This window comes from Cervus canadensis, chromosome 4 (genome assembly GCF_019320065.1).
Source record: "Cervus canadensis isolate Bull #8, Minnesota chromosome 4, ASM1932006v1, whole genome shotgun sequence".
NCBI lineage: Eukaryota > Metazoa > Chordata > Mammalia > Artiodactyla > Cervidae > Cervus > Cervus canadensis.
Genome location: NC_057389.1, coordinates 14,150,826 through 14,174,976, shown reverse-complemented (window position 1 = coordinate 14,174,976; position 24,151 = coordinate 14,150,826). Strand labels below are relative to the sequence as shown.

Here is a 24,151-nt window from a genome sequence, read left to right as displayed (position 1 = left end):
AAGCCAGAAAGATAAAGAACATTACAGCATACTGACACATATATATGGAATTTAGAAAGATGGTAATGATAACCCTATATGCAAAACAGAAAAAGAGACACAGATGTACAGAACAGACTTTTGGACTCTGTGGGAGAAGGCGAGGGTGGGATGTTTCGAGAGAACAGCATATATATTATCTATAGTGAAACAGATCACCAGCCCAGGCTGGATGCATGAGACAAGTGCTCGGGCCTGGTGCACTGGGAAGACCCAGAGGAATCGGGTGGAGAGGGAGGTGGGAGGGGGGATTGTGATGGGGAATACATGTAAATCCATGGCTGATTCATGTCAATGTATGACAAAACCCACTGCAATGTTGTGAAGTAATTAGCCTCCAACTAATAAAAATAAATGAAAAAAAAAAAAGAAAAAAATTAAAAAAAGAAAAAACACTTATTCATCTTCTTAATATAAATAATTGTCAATGTTTGTTTTGTCAATTGTCAAAAAATTACCAATATTTATGCTACTTTGATTGCAATGACAGTGCAAACCAGAGGTTTAAAAAATAGTTTTAAAAAGGAACACTCCTACCCTGTTGGTTGTAGGGATGTAAATTGGTATAGCCACTATGGAGAACAGTATGGAAGTTCCTTAAAAAGCTAAAAATAGAGCTACCATCTGACTCAGCAATCCCACTCCTGAATATATCTCCAGAGAAAAATATGATCTGAAAGGATACACATACCCCAATGTTCACTGCAGCACTGTTTACAATAGCCAAGACATGGAAGCAACCTAAGTGTCCATCGACAGGGGAATGCCTAAAGATGTGGTGCGTATATACAATGGAATATTACTCAGCCATTAAAAAGAATGAAATAATGCCATTTGCAGCAACATGGATGGACCTAGAGATTGTCATTACTAAGTGAAGTGAGTCGGAGGAGGAGAAATACTGCATGACATTCCTTATATGTGGAATCTAAAAAGAAATGATACAAGTGAATTTACTTACAAAACAGAGTCTCACAGACCTGGAGAATGAACTTATGGTTGTTAGGGGTAAGGTTGGGAGAAAGAGATAGTTAGGGAGTTTGGGACAGACATGTATACACTGCTATATTATAAATGGATAATCAACAAGGGCCTACTGTGTAGCACATGGAACTCTGCTCAATGTTATGTGGCAGCCTAGGATGAAGTCTGGGGGAGAATGGATATATGTATATGTATGACTGAATCCCTTCACTCTTCACCTGAAACTATCACAACATTGTCTGTTAATAGCCTATACTCCAATACGAAATAAAAAGTTTTAGAAAAAGAATTAAATGATGGAAAAAAATAAAATATCCTTAAGACTTAAGGTTATTGGAAATTAAATCTCCATTTGCATCTCCATTTATATACATATTTTTGTTTCAGAAGATCATGATTGAGTAAAGACTGTCAATCACAAATTATATTAGGTTAAAATTCTGGGGAAGAAGTGAAGCGGGGACAAAGGAAAAAATTTGACTATTAAAAAAGAACATTTTCATTTTTTTTGGATTCATTTGATAGGTATCAAAGCTTAGCCACATTCTTGTTCTACTGGACATATTCTAAAATATAATATGAGTCGTAAATGCCAATATTTATAACATACCAGAAATTACATCATTTTCAACTATGGAAAGTATCTAAGCAATTTAAATATGTGAAATTTAGATAGAAATTCAAATCTTTTCAAATGCTGGGAGGATACATAGTTTTTCAAAATTATAAGATAAAGCAGCAAAACACTTAAGATGATTAGTAGGCTAATAGTGATACGCTAATATCTGGATTGCTAAGTGGGTTGCTATGACTGAAGGGGGATTCTGATGCCAATAGTCCCAAGGACTGCAACTTGGGGAGTGCACTTTCATTTAGGCTCTCTTTCTCCCCAGTTTTGGGAAACAGTAATTTAGAGGTGTAGATTTACCCATACACACATGTTAATAATATAGTAGTTCTTGCCTTGCAATTTGAATTCTGCACCTTGTGGGACCTTATGAGATAAAGTTGCCCAGTTTTATTACTCCCTTACTGCTATCCACATACTTCTTACCAAAGTCCATTCATGATAAGTGTGAAACCATGTTAGAAGCCATAAAAACTGCTCAAGTTCAATGAGCAGGGATCTGCCTGTATTGGCTCCACCCTAACATTCATTCATTCAGGGCCTAGGATGGGGCCTGAGGATCTGAAGAAGAATCAGGCAAGCTCCACGACCTCAAATGAGCCAAATGAGCCAAATGAGCCATGTGAACCAATTATTTTTCATACATTGGATAAATATCAGAACAAAGAAAAGAATGAAAGACTTCGGGAATGCAAGTACAGTAAGGAGGTATAAACGGTGCCTTAAAGAGTTGGAAAAGCTTTTAAGAGGACGAAAAAATGAGAAATTAAGTCCAGAAGTTTGCTGAAGTCCTGTCATTAGTAGAACCAGGCACTTATTGTTAGTTACATAGTACGTCTAACTCTTTGAGATCCCATGGATTATAGCCTGCCAGGCTCCTCTGTCCATGGAATTCTCCAGGTAAGAATACTGGAGTGGCATTATCAGAGAAATGCAAATCAAAACCACAGTGAGGTAGAATCTCACACTGGTCAGAATGGCTGCCATCAAAAAGTCTACAAACAATAAACGCTGGAGAGAGTGCGAAGAAGAGGGAACCCTCTCACACTGTTGGTGGGAATGCAAACTAGTACAGCCACTATGGAGAACAGCATGGAGATTCCTTAAAAAACTAAATAGAACTGCCATACGACCCACCAATCCCATTACTGAGCATACACACTGAGGAAACCAGAATTGAAAGAGACACGTGTACTCCAAAGTTCATTGCAGCACTGTTTACAACAGCTAGGACACAGAAGCAAACTAGATGTCCATCGGCAGATGAATGGATAAATTATGGTACACATACACAACGGAATACTACTCAGCTATAACAAAGAACGCATTTGAGTCAGTTCTAGTGAGGTGGATGAAACTGGAGCCTATTATACAGAGTGAAGTAAGTCAGAAATAGAAACACCAGAACTGTATATTAACGCTTATATATGGAATTTAGAAAGATGGTAATGATGACCCTATATGCAAGACAGCAAAAGAGACACAGATGTAAAGAACAGACTTTTGGACTCTGTGGGAGAAGGCGAGGGTGGGACAATCTGAGAGAACAGCACTGAAACATGTATATTACCACATGTAAGACAGATGACCAGTCCAAGTTGGAAGCATGAAGCAGGGCACTCAAAGCCGGTGTTCTGGGACAACCCTGGGGGGCGGGATGGGGAGGGAGGTGGGGGGCGTTTCAGGATGGGGGGACACATGTGCACCCATGGCAGATTCATGTCGATGTGTGCCAAAAGCCACCACAATATTGTAAAGTAATTAGCCTCCAATTAAAATAAATAAATTAAAAGAAAAAAAAAGAATACTGGAGTGGGTAGCCATTCCCTTCTCCAGGGGATCTCCCCAACCCAAGGACCAAACCCAAGTCTCCTTCACTGCAGGCAGATTCTTTACCATCTGAGCCACTAGGGAGGCCCTTCGAAGAGGAAGTGACACAACTGTTTGAGCCCAATATAGGAACATGAAAGAACTGAGGAAATCACTTGCCGTAACACACACACGCTATTTGCAATGCAATTCTTAGAGTAACTATCTAGAGTTAGCGCACTTCCCAGGTGGTTCAGTGGTAAAGAACCCACCTGCCAAGCAGGAGACGCAGATTCACTCCCTGGGTTGGGAAGATCCCCTGGAGTAGGAAATGGCAACCCGCTCCAGTATTCTTGCCTGGAGAATCCCGTGAACAGAGGAACCTGGCAGGCTACAGTCCATGGGGTAGCAGAAGAGTTGGACACAACTTCACGACTGAACGACAGAACTGGTGCAGATTCACAGGTTAAGGATATAGCCTCCCGCAGGGCTCCCCTCATGCCAGACATAGTTCACAGGCTTGGGGATTCCTTGTCATTCATACTTCTCACCAACTGTCTACAAATCCGGGGGTTCCCATGACCCCTCAGTTTTGATAACTTGCTAGGATGACTCACAGAATTCAGGAAAGCACATACTTAAGATTACAGTTTTATTGTAAAGGATGCATCAGGAACAGACAAATGAAGAGACCCAGGGGCAAGGTGAGAGAGTCCCAAAGCTTCTGTGTCCTCAGGACATTTCACCATTGGGCATTTGATGTCTATAACCATCGAGAAGACTCACCTGAGGGAGTTCCCTGGTGGCCTAGGTTTAGGATAACAGGTTTTTACTGCCATAGCCTGGGTTTAATCCCTAGTTGGGGAACTGAGATCCTACAATCCATACAATTGTGTTTTTTTTTTTTTTAAAAAAGGCAGGGGATAAAAGGAAATTCACTCGAGCTCTTTGGGTGTCCAGAGATTTTACTAGAATCTTATTACCTAGGCATGATTGATATTTTACCTTCTAGAAACAATCTCCATCCTCAATTTTCCTTAATAAGTCTCACAAATTTTCAGATTTTAGCTCAAACACCACTTTCAGAAGGCTCCTCTAACCTCATCTGACTTCCCAGGATTAGGTCTCAGGCCTCGTATCTTCCTGTTCATGGCCTCATAAAATCTGTCCTTCGCTTTCATAGCACTGTTCACATTTGTAACTAAATGCTTAATTGTGTAATGATTTGTTTCTTGGTTCTTCTGCTAAAATGGAATTTCAGCAGAATTAAGTGCTACTTTACGAGGGGCTAGCACAGCATCTTGCATATAATACTTGCCCAATAAATAATCTCTGGGTGAAAAAAAAAAAAGAGTGGAATAAATGAATGAGTAAATGCTGCTTTTATGTGCATGTGCTCAGTCATGTCTGCCTATTTGCGTCCCCATGGACTGTAGTCTGCAAGACTGCTTTGTCCATGGGATTTCCCAGGTAAGAATACTGGAGTGGGTTGGTACTTCCTACTCCCGGGGATCTTCCCGACCCAGGTATGGACCCTATATCCAGGTATCTCCTTTATTGGCAAGTGGATTCTCTTCCACTGCATCTCTTGGAAAGCTGACTAAAATGCTGTTTTTAAGCATTCTTATCTTTCCAATAGTGAAAATTCCTTGACCCATACTATCTGTCTCAAAACTTTTAAGATTCACATACAGGTATTATGTAATTTATTAACCCCAGCAAGGAGCCTGACACTTCATTGCCAAGTTCCTAAATCCATCATTTTTCAGTTTATCAGCCCAAAATTTCACTCTTTCTCACTCTCTAGGGAGTGAGCTTGTCCCTGACCCTGGAAGGCATGTCAATTGCTTTATTTTCACTCTTTCCCCCCGGGCCATAATGAATCAGGAACCACGTCAGAATCTTTAACATCATGTAAAATTTAAGTCTATGTGGTGGTTTAAGTCTACAGATAAGACTTCTCACTTAGCAGCAAGTGACAAACATGTTAAAATTTCACTTCCCTAATTCTTATGCTATCACAAAGGTTCCAGGCTCCACAACAGACCTCCCCACCTGGAGATCGGTCAAAGGGACTGGGAATCCCCAGGGAATCTAATTTTGAAGGTCAGCAAGATTTGACTATAGAACTTCCACAGGACTGGGGAAACAGACTCTTGGAGGACACAGACAAAACCTTGTGTGTACCAGGACGCAGGGGAAAGGAGCCGTGGCTCCACAGAGACTGAGCCAGACTTGTCTGTGAGTGTTCTGGGAGTCTCCCGTGAAGGCATGGGTTGACAGTGGCCTGCCACGGGGTCAGGGGCATTGGCAGCAGCAATCCTGGGAGGGGCAGCCTGCTGGCGTAAGTCCTCTCGGAGAAAGTCACCATTAGTCCTACCATAGAGCCTGTAGCCCTGCCATGGAGACTGCAGACTCCAGGACAGGGCTGCCTCAGGTCAGACTACAGGGAGTGAGCACAGCCCCACCCATCAGCAGAAAACTGGATTAAAGATTTACTGAGCATGGCCCTACCCACTAGAGCAAGACCCAGTCTTTCCCACAGCTCCCATCAGGAACCTTGCACAAGCTTCTTATTCTCAATCATCAGAGGGCAGACAGAAGAAGAAATCTTCAATCCCATGGCCAGCAGAATGAAAACCAAAATCACAGAAAACTAACCAAAATGATCACATGGATCACAGCCTTGTGTAATTCAGTGAAACTATGAGCCATGCAATGTAGGGACACCCAAGATGGATGGGTCATGATGGAGAGTTCTGACAAAATGTGGTCCACTGGAGAAGGGAATGGCAAACCACTTCAGCATTCTTGCCTCGAGAACCCCATGAACAGTATGAAAAGGCAAAAAGATGTGACACTGAAAGATGAATCCCCAGGTCAGTAGGTTTCCAAGATGCTACTGGGGAAGAGTGGAGAAATAGCTCCAGAATAAACGGGGGCCGAGCCAAAGTGCAAACAACGACCAGCTGTGGATGTGTCTGGTGTTGAAAGTAAAGTCTGATGCTGTAAAGAACAATATTGCATAGGAATCTGGAATGTTAAATTTGTGAATCAAGGTAAATTAGATGTGGTCAAACAGGAGACGGCAAGAGTGAACATCGACATTTCAGAAATCAGTGAACTACAATGGATGGGAATGGAGCGACTTGAGTTCGGATGACCATTATATCTACTGCGGTGGGCAAGAATCCCTTAGAAGAAGTGAGTAACCCTCATAGTCAACAAAAGAGTCCAAAATGCAGTACTTGGGTGTAATCTCAAAAATGACAGGATGATCTCAGTTTGTTTCCCAGACAAACCATTCAACATCACAGTAATCCAAGTCTATACCCAACCACTTATGCCAAAAAAGCTGAAGTTGAATGGTTCTATGAAGACCTACAGGCCTTCTAGAACTAACACCAAAAAGAAACATCCCTTTCATCATAGGGAACTGGAATTCAAAAGTTGGAATTCAAGAGACACTTGGAGTAACAGGCAAGTTTGGCCTTGGAGTACAAAGTGAAGCAGGGCAAAGGCTAACAGAGTTTTGCCAAGAGAATGCAATGGTCGTAGCAAACACCCTCCTCCAACAACATAATAGATGACTCTACACATGGACATCACCAGATGGTCAATACCAAAATCAGATTGATTATATACTTTGCAGCCAAATATAAAGATGCTCTATTCAGTCAGCAAAAACAAGACCTGGAGATGACTATGGCTGAGATCATGAGCTCCTTATTGCAAAACTCAGACTTAAATTGAAGAAAGTAGGGAAAACCACTAGGCCATTCACGTATGACCTAAATAAAATCCCTTATGATATGGTGGAAGTGACAAATATACTCAAGGGATTAGACATGATAGAGTGCCTAAAGAACTATGGATGGAGGTATGTAACATTGTACTGGAGGGGGTGACCAAAACCAACTCTAAGAAAAAGAAATGCAAGGAGGCAAAATGGTTGTCTGAGGAGGCCTTACAAATAGCTGAGAAAGGAAGAGAAGTGAAAAGCAAGGGAGAAAGGGAAAGCTATACCCAAATGAATGCAGAGTTCTAGAGAATAGCAAGGAGAGAAAAGAAGGCCTTCTTCAAAGAACAATTAGAGGAAAACAATAGAATGGGAAAGACTAGAGATCTCTTCAAGAAAATTAGAGATACAAAGAGAACATTTCATTCAAAGATGGGCACAATAAAGGACAGAAACTGCAAGGAAATAACAGAAGCAGAAGAGATTAAGAAGAGGTGGCAAGAATACACAGGACTGCACAAAAAAGGTCATAATGACCAGGATAACCATGATGGTATGGTCATTCACCTAGAGCCAGACATCCTGGAGTGTGAAGTCAAGTGGGCCTTAGGAAGCATTACTATGAACAAAGTTAATAGAGAAGATGAAATTCCAGCTGAGCTATTTCAAATCCTAAAAGATGATACTGTTAAAGTGTTGCACTCAATATGTCAACAAACTTGGTAAACTCAGCTGTGGTCATGGGACTGGAGAAGGTCAGTTGTTATTCCAACCCCAAAGAAGGCCAATGCTGAAGAATGTTCAAACTACTGCACAATTCCATTCATTCCAGACTGTATATTGTCACTCTGCTTATTTAACTTATATGCAGGGCACATCATGTGAAATGAATGTACCTGGCTCAATCACAAGCTGGAATCAAGATTTCGGGGAGAAATCTCAGATATGCAGATGACACCACTCTCATGGCAGAAAGCAAAGAGGAACTAAAAAAAAAGCAAAGAGGAACTAAACAGCCTATTGATAAATTAGGTGAAAGAGGAGAGTGAAAAAACTGGCTTAAAACTCAACATTCAAAAAACTGAGATCATGGCATTTAGTCCCATCACTTCATGGCAAATAGAAGGGGGAAAAGTGGAAACAGTGACAAACTTTATTTTCTTGGGTTCCAAAATCACTGCAGATGGTGACTGCTGTCATGAAATTAAAAAGATGCTTACTCCTTGGAAGAAAAGCTATGGCAAACAGCATATTAAAAAGCAGAGACATTACTTTGCCAACAAAGGTCTGTACAGTCAAAGCGATAGTTTTTCCAGTAGTCATGTAAAGACATGAGAGCTGGACAACAAAAAAGCCTGAGCAATGAAGGATTGATGCTTTCGAACTGTGGTGCTGGAACCAACTTTTGAGAGTCCCTTGGACAGCAAGGAGATCAAACCAGTCCATCCTAAAGAAAATTAACCCTGAGTATTCATTGTGAGAACTGATGTTGAAGCTGAAACTCCAATACTTTGGCCACCTGATGCAAAGAACTGACTCATTTGAAAAGACCCTGATGCTGGGAAAGATTAAAGGCAGGAGAAGGGGATGACAGAGGATGAGATGGTTGGATAGCCTCATCAACTCAATGGACATGAGTTTGAGCAAACTCAGGGAGATAGTGAAGGATGGGGAAGCCTGGTATGCTGTAGTCCATGGGGTAGCAAATAGTTGGACACAACTAAGCAACTGAACAACAACAACAAAGGCTTTAACGATGCCAACTCATAACCTCAGTTGTTTTCAGCCCTGGTTTCCTTTGGAATTATAGGAGATGCTTTCTTCTTTTTTTGCTAAGATATAATTGATGTGTAATCTTACATTTGTTTTACATGCAGAGGAATGTGCTTTGAAACATGTATATATTGTGAAATATATTTACTTAACATTCATCACCATCTATAGTTACAATTTTATTTTCCTTGCAATGAAAACACAAGAAAAATCTACCTTTTTAGCAACTTTCAAACATACAAAACAATACTCTTATAAAGGAAATCAGCTCTGAATATTCATTGGAAGGAATGATGCTGAAGCTCTAATGATTTGGCCACCTGATGCAAAGAGACAACTCATCAGAAAAGACCCTGATCTGGGAAAGATTGAAGGCCAAAGGAGAAGAGGGCAGCAGAGGATGAGATGGTTAGATAGCATCACTGACTCAGGGGACATGAATCTGAGCAAACTCTGTGATATAGTGAAGGTCAGGGAAGCCTGGCATGCCGCAGTTCATGGGGTTGCAAAGAGTTGGACACGACTTAGCAACTAAACAACAACAATCTCCATGCTGAGGTGCTTTTAAAACTTAGTAACACTCAGTTCAAGCATGGATCTGTCTGATGGGGCCCAGGAATTGGCCTACTGTTAAAGGTCCCAATTGGTTAGAACGTGCAGTCTGTTGTGACCCTCTGAAGTGGCTGTAGCATCTATCACAGTCATGGCTAAGTATGTAAATTCTCTTCCAGTGAGGGAAACATGTCATATTTCATCATTTCCTAATTTCTTAACCTTGTTTAAGAATCAAATATGAAAAAAGGGATAGAAACTGTGCAGAAAGGCTTTGGGTGGCTTCCCAGTTCATAAAGATCCCCTTTCCTGGGGGCACCATCGATATACAGAGTCTGCCGTATCTGTATATTATAGCCCTGTTCTCCTTGCCATACATAATTAACACAGAAATGGACACTTAAAATGCCCTGTTCCAATACAACTCTTCAGAATTTGAAGTTTGGAACAAAGGTGGACCTGAGTGGTGGTATGCTGGGAATGCTTTTTGTAGCAGCCGCCAATTTCCTTGGTGTAAATACCTTATGGCCAATTTCAAGGTACTAACATAATGTCATTTGGTTTGCAAAACTCCAGAAAATATACCTTGTTCTGCTGAGCCTCTCTGAACCAGCTCCCACACAGCCATGGAGACAAGTCACTTTACTTTCAGCTCCTCTGGTAAGATTCAAGTACATTTTCTGCCCTGTTCCTTGCCTTTTCCAGGGTAAAGTGGTACAATTCTTTCTTAAATTCTCTGAGACAATCCCTCCCTCCTGTTCATTTTTCTTTGTAAATTTTTTTTTAATTTAAGCTAGTTACAACCAGTTTTTCTGTGTGTGCAAAAAAAAAAAAAAATTAAAATAAAGTGGTCACTCCTTAATGCAGAATTACCTATATGAATCTAAAATCAAAATCTATCAGATACTCAAGTCCCTGAGAGATGCAGGAAGAAATACTAGCAGGTGGGCCTGGTGGAAGAATTCCAGTGGGGAAACAGCAGGTGGCCAAAGGGCAGCTCAAGGGCACCGTGTGCTTCGTGGGAGACGCTGAGGAGGCCACAGGTGGAGTAGATGGCAAGGGAGTGTGAAAAAGAAGCCTTATTTTCAGAAATCTGTCCAGCGGGGCACGTTCGACTTCCTTTGGAGAGAATTGCTCAAGTATTTAAGAAGGGCTATTGATCCAAACACTGTGGATACCAGGTTTGTCTATTTACAAGCACTCATCTTCGATTCTGTAAGAAAGCTGAGAGACTGCAGCAATGAGGAGCAGAGATGGGAGCCAGAGGAGTTACAGAGCAAACGGGGCAAAGTCAACTGAGTCTCTTCTCAGACATGCTGGGGTGCTAAGGCTTCTTCTCCTCAACATTTGCAAATGTCTACAGAATGACATGCATGTTTTGTAGGACAAACTATGCCACTGGGGGAAAACTAAGCTCTTGTGCTGGTTGTATTGATATATAACACAGAGTTAAACTGGGGATAGAAAAATTGATAAAAAACAAGGATGCCAGTATGAAAGCAACGTTAATTACAGCCATCTATTCAAACTCCTCACCATTTGGGCATAATTATGTTACTAATGATCAATTACATGCATGTCAGTAAATATACTACCTGTAAACTTTATTCTTTTATTGGACTAATTTATCTTTGTAATAATTAACCTACATGGTTGAGGCTGAGGTTGCAGGCTTACCTGCTCAAACTTTTAAAGATTATCAGAGCTATTGCTCATACTCTACCATTCTCTGTGTGATCCTGGGGTACTCACTCACTCCTAGTCTCCCCTTTCCTTAACTGAAAAGGACAATTAGTCTAGATCATCTCTAAGAGCTAACAATCTTGAAGCCTAACACTCTAGATCTAAGAGTCTATGAATCTAGATATTTGCATATGCAAATTTTCATGTATGTTCTGAGAACTGGGGGAAAGAAATTGTATAAATACATGATTTTATATCTTTGAATTTTTTTTCCTTGAAGACCCCACATAAAAAATGTTCTTAGTAGCACTACGCTAGTAAACAATCAGGGCATGATTTAATCCCTGGAAGAACCAGTTCTAGATACCTATTAGGTGATAAAATAGGAAGTTAATGGAGTGGTCACACAGATGCTCGTAACAGTATTCTCACCAAGTCATAAAAACAGAACCAAAGGGAGATTCCCCAGGAACATCAAAGAGACTCTGAAAGCTGCCTGGTAATTATGTATGCTTTCCTGGTTGAGCGGTTCTTAAACATTGGTGTTTGTCAGAACCAATGGGAAACTTGGCACGTACAAGGGCTCAGGGTCTAGCCTCGTCCATCAGCCTGGCTCTGTATTTGGTGGTGATACCCACAAAGATTGAGGACCACTGTCCTGGTCTATGTACCCTCTCACTCTCCTTGACCAGTGATTCTCAAAGTTTTCTGCATATTAGAATGACCTAACAAGCTTTTCACAAATCCCGATGCTTAAACCAGACCCCATGCCAGCTGAATCAGAATCTTCTTAAGAGGAAGCCCACCATCAGTAAGTTTTAATAACTCTGGGGATTATTGCACTGTGCCACCAAGTTTGAGAACTGCTCTTCTTAAACTTTACAATGCAGATGAATTTCATAGGAATCTTGTTAACATGCAGATTCTGATTCGGTAGGTCTAGGATAATTAAATTATGGTCTGCATTTAATTAATGCTTTATAGTAATTTAATGAACTTTTCTTCTAATTGAAGGCAGGATTTTGAGCTGATTATCTGATTTTCTAAGCAATTACTCTATTAAAGCATGAGTTTGAGAATGGGGTGAACTTAGACTACACAAGCCTGACATTGGGGTCTCCATCCACTGATGAAGAATGAGCTGGTTCATCAGAACCTACATATTAATTAGATTAGAAACTAATCATGAGAAAACGAAAGTCTAGAGTCCTCTGCAAATTTAGGAGACAAATCAATGCTTGGCATGGCCTAGCACTATAATTAGACTGGAATGCTTGATCATTAGATAATGCCAAACATTTTTTTAATGCAGTTTTTCCTCTTTTGGTTTTGTTTGCCCAGTCTGGGTCCTACAGGTCTGTGTTCAAACAACCAGCAAGCATGACACAAACCTACATACAAATGTTGATTCTGCAGATGTATGCAGCCAGCACAGTGAGTACAGTCTCTGTTTTCTGGCAATCTGCCTCGCAAGCCCTGGAACTGGATTATGACACTGGAGCAGCAGACGCACAGTCATGAAGAGCCAAAGAACACAGCTCTGCTCCTTACCAGAGAAGGCAATGGCAACCCACTCCAGTACTCTTGTCTGGAAAATCCCACGGACGGAGGAGCCTGGTGGGCTGCAGTCCATGAGGTTGCAAAGAGTTGGACATGACTGAAGCGACTTAGCAGCAGGAGCAGCTACTCCTTATACTGGGGCCGCTAGTGCAAGATTAGTCTGGCCAAAAAAGGCAACGCAATATTAACCTTTTCTCAGGAAAGCCAAGGCACATAGGAGAAATAATACAAGCCAGGGGAAGTAAAAAGAAAAAACCAGGTTGGATGCATGAGGCAAGTGCTCGGGGCTGGTGCACTGGGATGACCCAGAGGGATGGGATGGGGAGGGAGGTGGGAGGGGGGTTCAGGATGGGGAACACATGTACATCCATGGCTGATTCATGTCAATGTATGGCAAAAACCACTACAATATTGTAAAGTAACTAGCCTCCAACTAATATAAATAAATGAAAAAATAATAATAAAAAAAGAAAAAAAAACAAAGCAAAACAGGAAGAGTACAGGAGACCAGTGGCAGGAATAGCACAGGGAAAAGGCAAGCAGCAAGTCCTCTGAAAGCTGAGAACGAGTGATAAACAAACAGACCAGTTCTGTCCTGTGGAAAAAGAGACAAATAGCTTCCTGGTTCTCAAAACGGTAGCAACGGAAACATTTACTTACTCATGCATTCGTTCATTCATCCAACACATACTGAGTTCTCTCTGTAGTAGAAGCCTAAATCTGATTCACTCCCAAAACTCCTACTTCTTCTTTTGCCATGGACCAAGGTTATTAGATTCCCTGATCTGCTGTAATAAGGGGAGCGTCACTACATTTTTCTGGCCATATATACTCAGGAGCATGAAATCTGACAGTGATAACATAAATGAATATTATTTTTATGAGAAGATGAATGCTGTCTGAGGACCAGGCCTGTGTCTCCAACAGCCATCTCCATCTATACGTAACTTAAAGCCCTCTCCCCACTTCCAGGTAGTAAATAAACCCTGAACAAGAAACACAGAATCCCAGAATTCACTAACAAAACCCTGCTTTGACTCCTGAATTTCTAAAACTAATTCTCTATTATTGGGTGTACTGGGGACCCAACATAGGAAAAACATACAATTTTTGAATGTCTAGGTCTGTAGATTAAGAAAGATTTGTTCTTCAGTTTGAGAGAAATATTGAAAAAAATCCATTCCCAGAATTTTCTAGTTAAAATTTTACTGCAAGATATATGAATAGTACTTCCATTTAATGCCCCAAATGATATTAAGTTTCCATAAATATAATTTAGTGCTTTCCTACTTTTGAAAAAATAACTTGTGTTAGATGCAAAGTGTCACATTCAAGTCTGACAATTAAAATAGACTTTTCAAAAACCATATTATAATATCATACTTTTTAATTTAGTTTTACAATGTTCAGATGGTAATGTGAATAGAAATGGTGACTCAATTACTTTTCAAGTGAAGTACCGTGATGAAATATATTCATTTTCTCCTGACAGGGAATTATTATTGCCTTAAATTTAATCTTAGTTCTGCACATGCTACAGGGATTTTCATGGCTAAATGGTTTTAAATTAGCTTATGATTCATCCATCTTGAAAAATGAATGCACTGAACACACGATAAAATAAGGCAGAATAGTATGTTATAGGCTGCAGATGATTTTAAATTTTATTTTCTAGAGATATTTTTTATTAAAATATTTGTCTTAGGTGGCTAAAAATCATGTCTTTTGATTTGTTTTAAGGGGCAGGGTTGGGAGACTGGACTGATCTATGTGTACTTGTTCACTCACTCAACAAATAGAGAGCAAAGCAGATAAAGGATCAAGGCCAAAAACTCTGCTGAAACCAGGAAGAGCAAACTAATCGTCATGTCTAGAAGCCTACCCAACAAGGGTGGGAAAACCAAGGCTCTCTTCAGACAGGATTGGCACCCCTGATTCCAGGGCAGAGGTTGTTTGCTCTCTGCCCTAGTTTGAAACAACATGTAGACAGAAGGTAGAAGAGAACCAAAACTATAGAAATAGACCAGAAGTCTGCAGGTAAATCTGATCAGATGACGTCAAAACAGAAAGACTAAACTTGCTTTCACCTCACATGAAGGCTAAAACGTCCCAAAAATTATTCCAAAAATCAGTATCAATTATTGTACACTTATCTCCAGTTAGAAATGTGTAAAAAGGGACAAATACCAAGAGCTCAAAGCTATAAAATCACCTGTTAGGTAAGAAGGGCAGCTATGATCAGCTTAACTGGGCCCAATGGACCCATTTTCCCCCAGAAAGGGTTTGAATAATATGAGTTGTATTTATTCACATTGTAAACAGGAGAACAAACTTAGAAGGCAAAGTTCCTTTTGACAGCTTACAGTGAACGATGTCGGATTCGTGATCTCTGAAAAAGAAGATTTAGCTTTGGGACCAGGGACCAGGCTTGATCACCCAAGAGTTTTTGTGTAGCAGAGTTCTATTAAAGTGAAAAAGGGACAGAGAAAGGTTCTGACATAGACACCAGAAGGGGGATGGAGAGTGCCCCTCTCATTAGTCTAAGCAAGGTAATTATATACTTTTTAAAATTAGTTATTACAACAAATCAAAAGAATGCCTCAAGGTTGTAAAGATCTTACCAGACCCACTCCCATAATATACATTTTAAGATAACAGGATTAGTCAGAAGATTTTCAAGAAGGAGAAACTGTCCTCAAGCAGGATACATTGTTGTTATATAATCCTTACTAAGGAATGTAGGGGAAAAAGTTTGTCCTCTCCTCCTCCTTAAGAATTTCAGACACCTCTCCCCTCCTGGGGGACCCTGGACTTATCAGCCTGCCTAGGAACTGACTGACTCTCTTTCCTGTACATACCAGTGGCAGTCATAAATTTGGAACTCACAGTGAAATGTGGCTTTGAAAAGATTGTTTTCTCCACACAGTACTTTAAAATTTGTTTAGAGTGCCTAAGGTGATATGAGACAGTGTAATAAGTCTGAAGACCAATCAACTTCAAAGTACTTAAAAGTTCTTAGAAAATTACTTTCCTGAACCTTAGAAAGGTAAGCAAAGTAGTGTATACTTTTATTAATAGTAGCAATTGCATTTGTGCCCAAAGAGAAGGAAACATTTACTTGTAAATGATGATAAAAGATGGGTTTTTGAAGGACACCACCTCACTGGAAGAAATACATGGTCATGGACATTTCTGACTCCTTTCCTGAGTTAAATAATCCTTCTCTAACCATTGCCACTACTTCAGGCTGTGTGTACACACACAGACAAACACACATATACATACACACAATCCATATATATGCTGCCTACTAAAGACTCATTTCAGATCTAAAGACACACACAGACTGAAAGTGGGGGGATGGAAAAAGATATTCCATGCAAAAGAAAGCCAGAGCGACAATACTTCTATCAGACAAAATAGACTATAAAATGAAGACTAACAAAAAACAAAGAAGGACATTACATAATGATCAAGGGATAAAGTCACATAGAAGATATAACAATTATAAATACATAAATAAAGATAGATAGACTGAAGACAGTTAGCCAACACAGGACTACCTAAATACATAAAGCAAATAGTGACAGGGAGAAATGAATATTAACATAGCAATAGTAGGGTGCTTTAACACCCACATACATCAGTAGACCATCCAGAGAGAAAAGCAATAATGCAACATTGGCCTTAAATCACACATTAGACTAAACAGATTTAGTAGATTTATATATATATATATATACACATATATATGTATATATGTATATAAATCACACACACACACAAAAATTATAGGCCATTGTCACTGATGAACATAGACGTAAAATTTCTCCAACAAAATATTAGCAAAACGAAAGCAACAATACATTAAAAGGATCATACACCACAATCAAATGTGATTTATCCCAGGGATGCAAAGATGGCCCAGTATTCACAAAGCAAAGTCAATGTGATATAGATCAATAGCAACTTGAAGGATAAAAACCATATGATTCTTTCAAAAGATGCAGGCAAAGCTTTTTTTTTTTTTTTTACAAAAGTCAGCATGTGGAGGAAGGAGCTAAGATGGAGGAGGAATAGGATGGGGAGACCACTTTCTCCCCTACAAATTCATTGAAAGAACATTTGAACGCTGAGCAAACTTCACAAAACAACTTCTGACCGCTAGCAGAAGACATCAGGTGCCAAGAAAAGCAGCCCATCATCTTTGAAAGGAGGTAGGACAAAATATAAAAGATATATATAAATATATATAAAAGATAAAAGATAATACAAAATATAAAAGAAAAAAAAAAATAAGAGAGACAAAAGAGCTGGGGATGGAGACCCATCCTGGGAAGGGAGTCTTAATAAAGGAAGTTTCCAAACACCAGGAAACCCTCACACTGGTGGGTCTGGGGGAAGTTTTTGAATCTCGGAGGGCAACCTAACTGGGAGGAAAAAGAAACAAAACCCACAGATTACGTGCCTAAAAGCAACTCCCAGCAGAAAAGTACCCCAGACGCCCGCATCCGCCACCAGCCAAGTGGGGGCGGAATGGAGAGGAGCGGGCAGCATTGCTTAGGGTAAGGACCGGGCCTGAATGCCCTGAGGGCAACTGGAGGGAGCTAACAGGAGATAGCAACTTAAACTGTGGGATAGCAAGAGAGAGAGAGAAAATTAACCAGCTCGAACACACTGCCAGCCGTTCGCAGAACAAAGGGACTGAGCAATTCCAGAGAAGAGCTAGCCGGCGGCTGACCGGCCCATCCCCGCTGGAGGCAGGAGGCAGGGGGGAGGGGAAAGGGGCAAACGCGGCCCCAGAGATGGCACCCCCTACCGCACTGGAAACAGGCCTCCAGTTTCTAACCAAAGACTTCCTGAGATTCTGGATGGTCGACATCCGCAGGGAGGGTTGCGGCTAGAGGCCAGCTCCCAAGAACAGACACAAGGTGCACCGCACTGGCGCGCGCAGAAACTGAAGCCGGGACCGCAGAGGGGAGAAGGCGCACCGCACCCGGGGAGAGTGCGCCCATCAAGCTCCTGGCTGCCTGAGCTGCTCGGGCGGGGAAGGCACAAAACATAGGCCCCAACGAGTCCGCGCTTTTGTGGAGTACCTGAAAACTGGAGTCGCATGCAACGCAGGGCCGGCTCCATACAGAGCAGCCTGGAGCCTGAGCAGTGTAGACGGGGAGAGCACACACCCGTGAGCAGGGGCAAACCCAGTGTGGCCAGAACACGGTAAGTGCTCCCCACACACAGCGGTATCTGTCTGCAGCGCCCCTCCCACCCCGCAGCGTGACTGAACTAGCGAACCTGAACAAGAGACCACCTCCGCCTGCCTGTGTCAGGGAGGAAATTAGGCACTGAAGAGCCCGGCAAACGGAAGCCAAATAAACAAAGGGAACTGCTTCAGAAGGGACCGGTGCAACAGATTAAAATCCCTGTAGGTAACACCGACTACACCGGAAGGGGCCTATAGATATCGAGAAGTGTAAGCTGGAACGAGGAGCTCTCTGAAACTGAACCAAACCCACACTGACCGCAACAGATCCAGAGATCACTAGATATATTTTTACTTTTTTAAAATTTTTTCTCTTTTGTTTCTTTTTAAAATTCCCTATTACTCCTCCATTACTCCTTAACTTTCATTTTCATTTTCATATATTTTTACTATTTTTTTAATTAGAAAAAAATTTTTTTTCTAATTTTTTCTTATTTTCTTTTAAAGTCCTCTATTACTCCTTAATTTTCATTTTACTATAACCTTTAAAAAAAAAAAGAAGGGGCCCTATTTTTAAACTGAACTTCATATATATTTCTAAAATTTTTTTGTTTTTGTTTTTAATATTGTATTTTTAAGAGTCTAACCTCTACTCTAGATTTTTAATCTTTGTTTTTCAGTATTTGATATCAATATTGGACATTTTAGAATCCAATATTCAGTACCCATTTTTATTCAGGAGTGTGTTGATTATTCTCTCCCAATCTTGACTCTCCGTTTTCTCCCTCAGATCACTTCTATTTCCTCCCTCCCCCTTCTCTTCCCAATTCAATTCTGTGAATCTCTGTGGGTGTCTGGGCTACGGAGAACACTTGGGGAACAGAGAACTGCATAGATCTGTCTCTCTCCTCTTGAGTCCCCCTTTTTCTCCTCCTGCTCATCTCTATCTCCCTCCTCCCTCTCCTCTTATTCATGTAACTCTGTGAACCTCTCCGGGTGTCCCTCACGGTGGAGAATCTTTTCACCATTAACCTAGAAGTTTTATTATCAGTGCTGTATAGTTGGAGAAGTCTTGAGACTACTGGAAGAATAAGACTGAAATCCAGAGGCAGGAGACTTAAGCCCAAAACCTGAGAACACCAGAAAACTCCTGACTACAGGGAACATTAAATAATAAGAGACCATCCCAAAGCCTCCATACCTACACTGAAATGAACAACCACCCAAGAGCCAATAAGTTCCAGAGCAAGACATACCACACAAATTCTCCAGCAATGCAGGAACATAGCCCTGAGCATCAACATACAGGCTGCCCAAGGTCACACCTAACACATAGACCCATCTCAAAACTCATTACTGGACACTCCATTGCACTCCAGAGAGAAGAAATCCAGTTCCATGCACCAGAACACCGACACAAGCTTTCCTAACCAGGAAACCTTGACAAGCCAATCGTCCAACCCCACCCACTGGGTGAAACCTCCACAATAAAAAGGAACCACAGACCACCAGGATAAAGAAAACCCACTCCAGACACAGCAATCTATACAAGATGAAAAGGCAGAGAAATACCCAACAGGTAAAGAAACATGAAAAATGCCCACCAAGTCAAACAAAAGAGGAGGAGATAGGGAATCTACCTGAAAAAGAATTTAGAATAATGATAATAAAAATGATCCAAAATCTTGAAAACAAAATGGAGTTACAGATAAATAGCCTGGAGACAAAGATTGAGAAGATGCAAGAAATGTTTAATAAGGACCTAGAAGAAATAAAAAAGAGTCAATTAAAAATGAATAATGCAATAAATGAGATCAAAAACACTCTGGAGGGAACCAACAGTAGAATAACGGAGACAGAAGATAGGATAAGTGAGGTAGAAGATAAAATGGTGGAAATAAATGAAGCAGAGAGGAAAAAAAGAAAAAAGAATCAAAAGAAATGAGGACAACTTCTGGGACAATGTGAAATGCCCCAACATTTGAATCACAGGAGTCCCAGAAGAAGAAGACAAAAAGAAAGGCCATGAGAAAATACTCGAGGAGATAATAGCTGAAAACTTCCCTAAAATGGGGAAGGAAATAGCCACCCAAATCCAAGAAACCCAGAGAGTCCCAAACAGGATAAACCCAAGGCAAAACACCCCAAGACACATACTAATCAAATTAACAAAGATCAAACACAAAGAACAAATATTAAAAGCAGCAAGGGAGAAACAACAAATAACACACAAAGGGATTCCCATAAGGATAACAGCTGATCTATCAATAGAAACCCTTCAGGCCAGAAGGGAATGGCAGGACATGCTGAAAGTAATGAAAGAGAATAACCTACAACCTAGATTACTGTACCCAGCAAGGATCTCATTCAGATATGAAGGAGAATTCAAAAGCTTTACAGATAAGCAAAAGTTGAGAGAATTCAGCACCACCAAACCAGCTCTTCAACAAATGCTAAAGGATCTTCTCTAGACAGGAAACACAGAAAGGTTGTATAAACCTGAACCCAAAACAACAAAGTAAATGGCAACGGGACCATACCTATCAATAAATGCCTTAAATGTAAATGGGTTGAATGCCCCAACCAAAAGACAAAGACTGGCTGAATGGATACAAAAACAAGACCCCTATATATGCTATCTACAAGAGACCCACCTCAAAACAAGGGACACATACAGACTAAAAGTGAAGGATTGGAAAAAAATATTTCATGCAAATAGAGACCAAAAGAAAGCAGGAGTCGCAATACTCATATCAGATAAAATAGACTTTCAAATAAAGGCTGTGAAAAGAGACAAAGAAGGACACTACATAATGATCAAAGGATCAATCCAAGAAGGAGATATAACAATTATAAATATATATGCACCCAACATAGGAACACTGCAATATGTACGGCAAACACTAATGAGTATGAAAGAGGAAATTAATAGTAACACAATAATAGTGGGAGACTTTAATACCCCACTCACAACTATGGATAGATCAACTAAACAGAAAATTAACAAGGAAACACAAACTTTAAATGACACAATGGACCAGCTAGACCTAATTGATATCTATAGGACACTTCACCCCAAAACAATCAACTTCACCTTCTTCTCAAGCGCACACAGAACCTTCTCCAGAATAGATCACATCCTGGGCCATAAATCTAGCCTTGGGAAATTCAAAAAAATTGAAATCATTCCAGTCATCCTTTCTGACCACAGTGCAGTAAGATTAGATCTCAATTACAGGAAAAAAAATTGTTAAAAATTCAAACATATGGAGGCTAAATAATACACTTCTGAATAACCAACAAATCATAGAAGAAATCAAAAAAGAAATCAAAATATGCATAGAAATGAATGAAAATGAAAACACAACAACCCAAAACCTATGGGACACTGTAAAAGCAGTGCTAAGGGGAAGGTTCATAGCATTACAGGCTTACCTCAAGAAACAAGAAAAAGTCAAATAAATAACCTAACTCTACACCTAAAGCAATTAGAGAAGGAAGAAATGAAGAACCCCAGGGTTAGCAGAAGGAAAGAAATCTTAAAAATTAGGGCAGAAATAAATGCAAAAGAAACTAAAGAGACCATAGCAAAAATCAACAAAGCTAAAAGCTGGTTTTTTAAAAAAAAATAAATAAACAAAATTGACAAACCGTTAGCAAGACTCATTAAGAAACAAAGGGAGAAGAACCAAATTAACAAAATTAGAAAGGAAAATGAAGAGATCACAACAGACAACACTGAAATAGAAAGGATCATAAGAGACTACTACCAGCAGCTCTATGCCAATAAAATGGACACCTTGGAAGAAATGGACAAATTCTTAGAAAAGTATAACTTTCCAAAACTGAACCAGAAAGAAATAGAAGACCTTAACAGACCCATCACAGAAATCGAAACTGTAATCAGAAATCTTCCAGCAAACAAAAGCCCAGGACCAGATGGCTTCACAGCTGAATTCTACCAAAAATTTAGAGAAGAGCTAACACCTATCTTACTCAAACTCTTCCAGAAAATTGCAGAAGAAGGTAAACTTCCAAACTCATCCTATGAGGCCACCATCACCCTAATTCCAAAACCAGACAAAGATGCCACAAAAAAAGAAAACTACAGGCCAATATCACTGATGAACATAGATGCATAAATCCTTAACAAAATTCTAGCAAACAGAATCCAACAACATATTAAAAAAATCATACACCATGACCAAGTGGGCTTTATCCCAGGAATGCAAGGATTCTTTAATATCCACAAATCAATTATTGTAATACACCACATTAACAAATTGAAAGATAAAAACCATATGATTATCTCAACAGATGCAGAAAAAGCCTTTGACAAAATTCAACATTCATTTATGATTAAAACTCTCCAGAAAGCAGGAATAGAAGGAACATACCTCAACATAATAAAAGCTATATATGACAAGCCCACAGCAAGCATTACCCTCAATGGTGAAAAATTGAAAGCATTTCCCCTAAAATCAGGAACAAGACAAGGGTACCCACTCTCACCACTAATATTCAACATAGTGTTGGAAGTTTTGGCCACAGCAATCAGAGCAGAAAAAGAAGTAAAAGGAATCCAGATAGGAAAAGAAGAAGTGAAACTCTCTCTGTTTGCAGATGACATGATCCTCTACATAGAAAACCCTAAAGACTCTTCCAGAAAATTACTAGAGCTAATCAATGAATATAGTAAAGTTGCAGGATATAAAATTAACACACAGAAATCCCTTGCATTCCTATACAATAACAATGAGAAAACAGAAAGAGAAATTAAGGAAACAATACCATTCACCATTGCAATAAAAAGAATAAGATACTTAGGCATATATCTACCTAATGAAACAAAAGACCTATACATAGAAAACTATAAAACACTGATGAAAGAAATCAAAGAGGACACAAACAGATGGACAAACATACCGTGTTCATGGATTGGAAGAATCAACACTGTCAAAATGGCTATTCTACCCAAAGCAATCTACAGATTCAATGCAATCCCTATCAAGCTACCAACGGTATTTTTCACAGAACTAGACCAAATAATTTCACAATTTGTATGGAAATACAAAAAACCTCGAATAGCCAAAGTAATCTTGAGAAAGAAGAATGGAACTGGAGGAATCAACCTGCCTGACTTCAGACTCTACTACAAAGCCACAGTCATCAAGACAGTATGGTACTGGCACAAAGACAGAAATATAGATCAATGGAACAGAATAGAAAGCCCAGAGATAAATCCACGAACCTATGGACACCTTATCTTTGACAAAGGAGGCAAGGATATACAATGGAAAAAAGACAACCTCTTTAACAAGTGGTGCTGGGAAAACTGGTCAACCACTTGTAAAAGAATGAAACTAGAACACTTTCTAACACATACACAAAAATAAACTCAAAATGGATTAAAGATCTAAATGTAAGACCAGACACTATAAAACTCCTAGAGGAGAACATAGGCAAAACACTCTCTGACATAAATCACAGCAGGATCCTCTATGACCCACCTCCCAGAATATTGGAAATAAAAGCAAAAATAAACAAATGGGACCTAATGAAACTTAAAAGCTTTTGCACAACAAAGGAAACTATAAGCAAGGTGAAAAGACAGCCCTCAGATTGGGAGAAAATAATAGCAAAAGAAGAAACAGACAAAGGATTAATCTCAAAAATATACAAGCAACTCCTGAAGCTCAATTCCAGAAAAATAAACGACCCAATCAAAAAATGGGCCAAAGAACCAAACAGACATTTATCCAAAGAAGACATACAGATGGCTAGCAAACACATGAAAAGATGCTCAACATCACTCATTATTAGAGAAATGCAAACCAAAACCACAAGGAGGTACCATTACATGCCAGTCAGGATGGCTGCTATATAAAAGTCTACAAGCAATAAATGCTGGAGAGGGTGTGGAGAAAAGGGAACCCTCTTACACTGTTGGTGGGAATGCAAACTAGTACAGCCGCTATGGAGAACAGTGTGGAGATTTCTTAAAAAACTGGAAATAGAACTGCCATATGACCCAGCAATACCACTTCTGGGCATACACACTGAGGAAACCAGATCTGAAAGAGACACGTGCACCCCAATGTTCATCGCAGCTCTGTTTATAATAGCCAGGACATGGAAGCAACCTAGATGCCCATCAGCAGACGAATGGATAAGGAAGCTG

General features: G+C 40.0%; 1 protein-coding gene across 1 annotated transcript in view; it reads right to left on the bottom strand.

Annotated features, from left to right (window-relative positions):
* Positions 1 to 17,918, bottom strand: part of ERAP1 (endoplasmic reticulum aminopeptidase 1) — a 99,936-nt gene extending 82,018 nt beyond the window's left edge. Inside the window, exon 1 of the mRNA XM_043464591.1 lies at positions 17,864 to 17,918. Coding sequence (XP_043320526.1) covers positions 17,864 to 17,903 — 40 coding nt within the window. The 5' untranslated portion in view covers positions 17,904 to 17,918. The remainder of the gene's footprint in view (positions 1 to 17,863) is intronic.
* Positions 17,919 to 24,151: the final 6,233 nt, after the last annotated feature.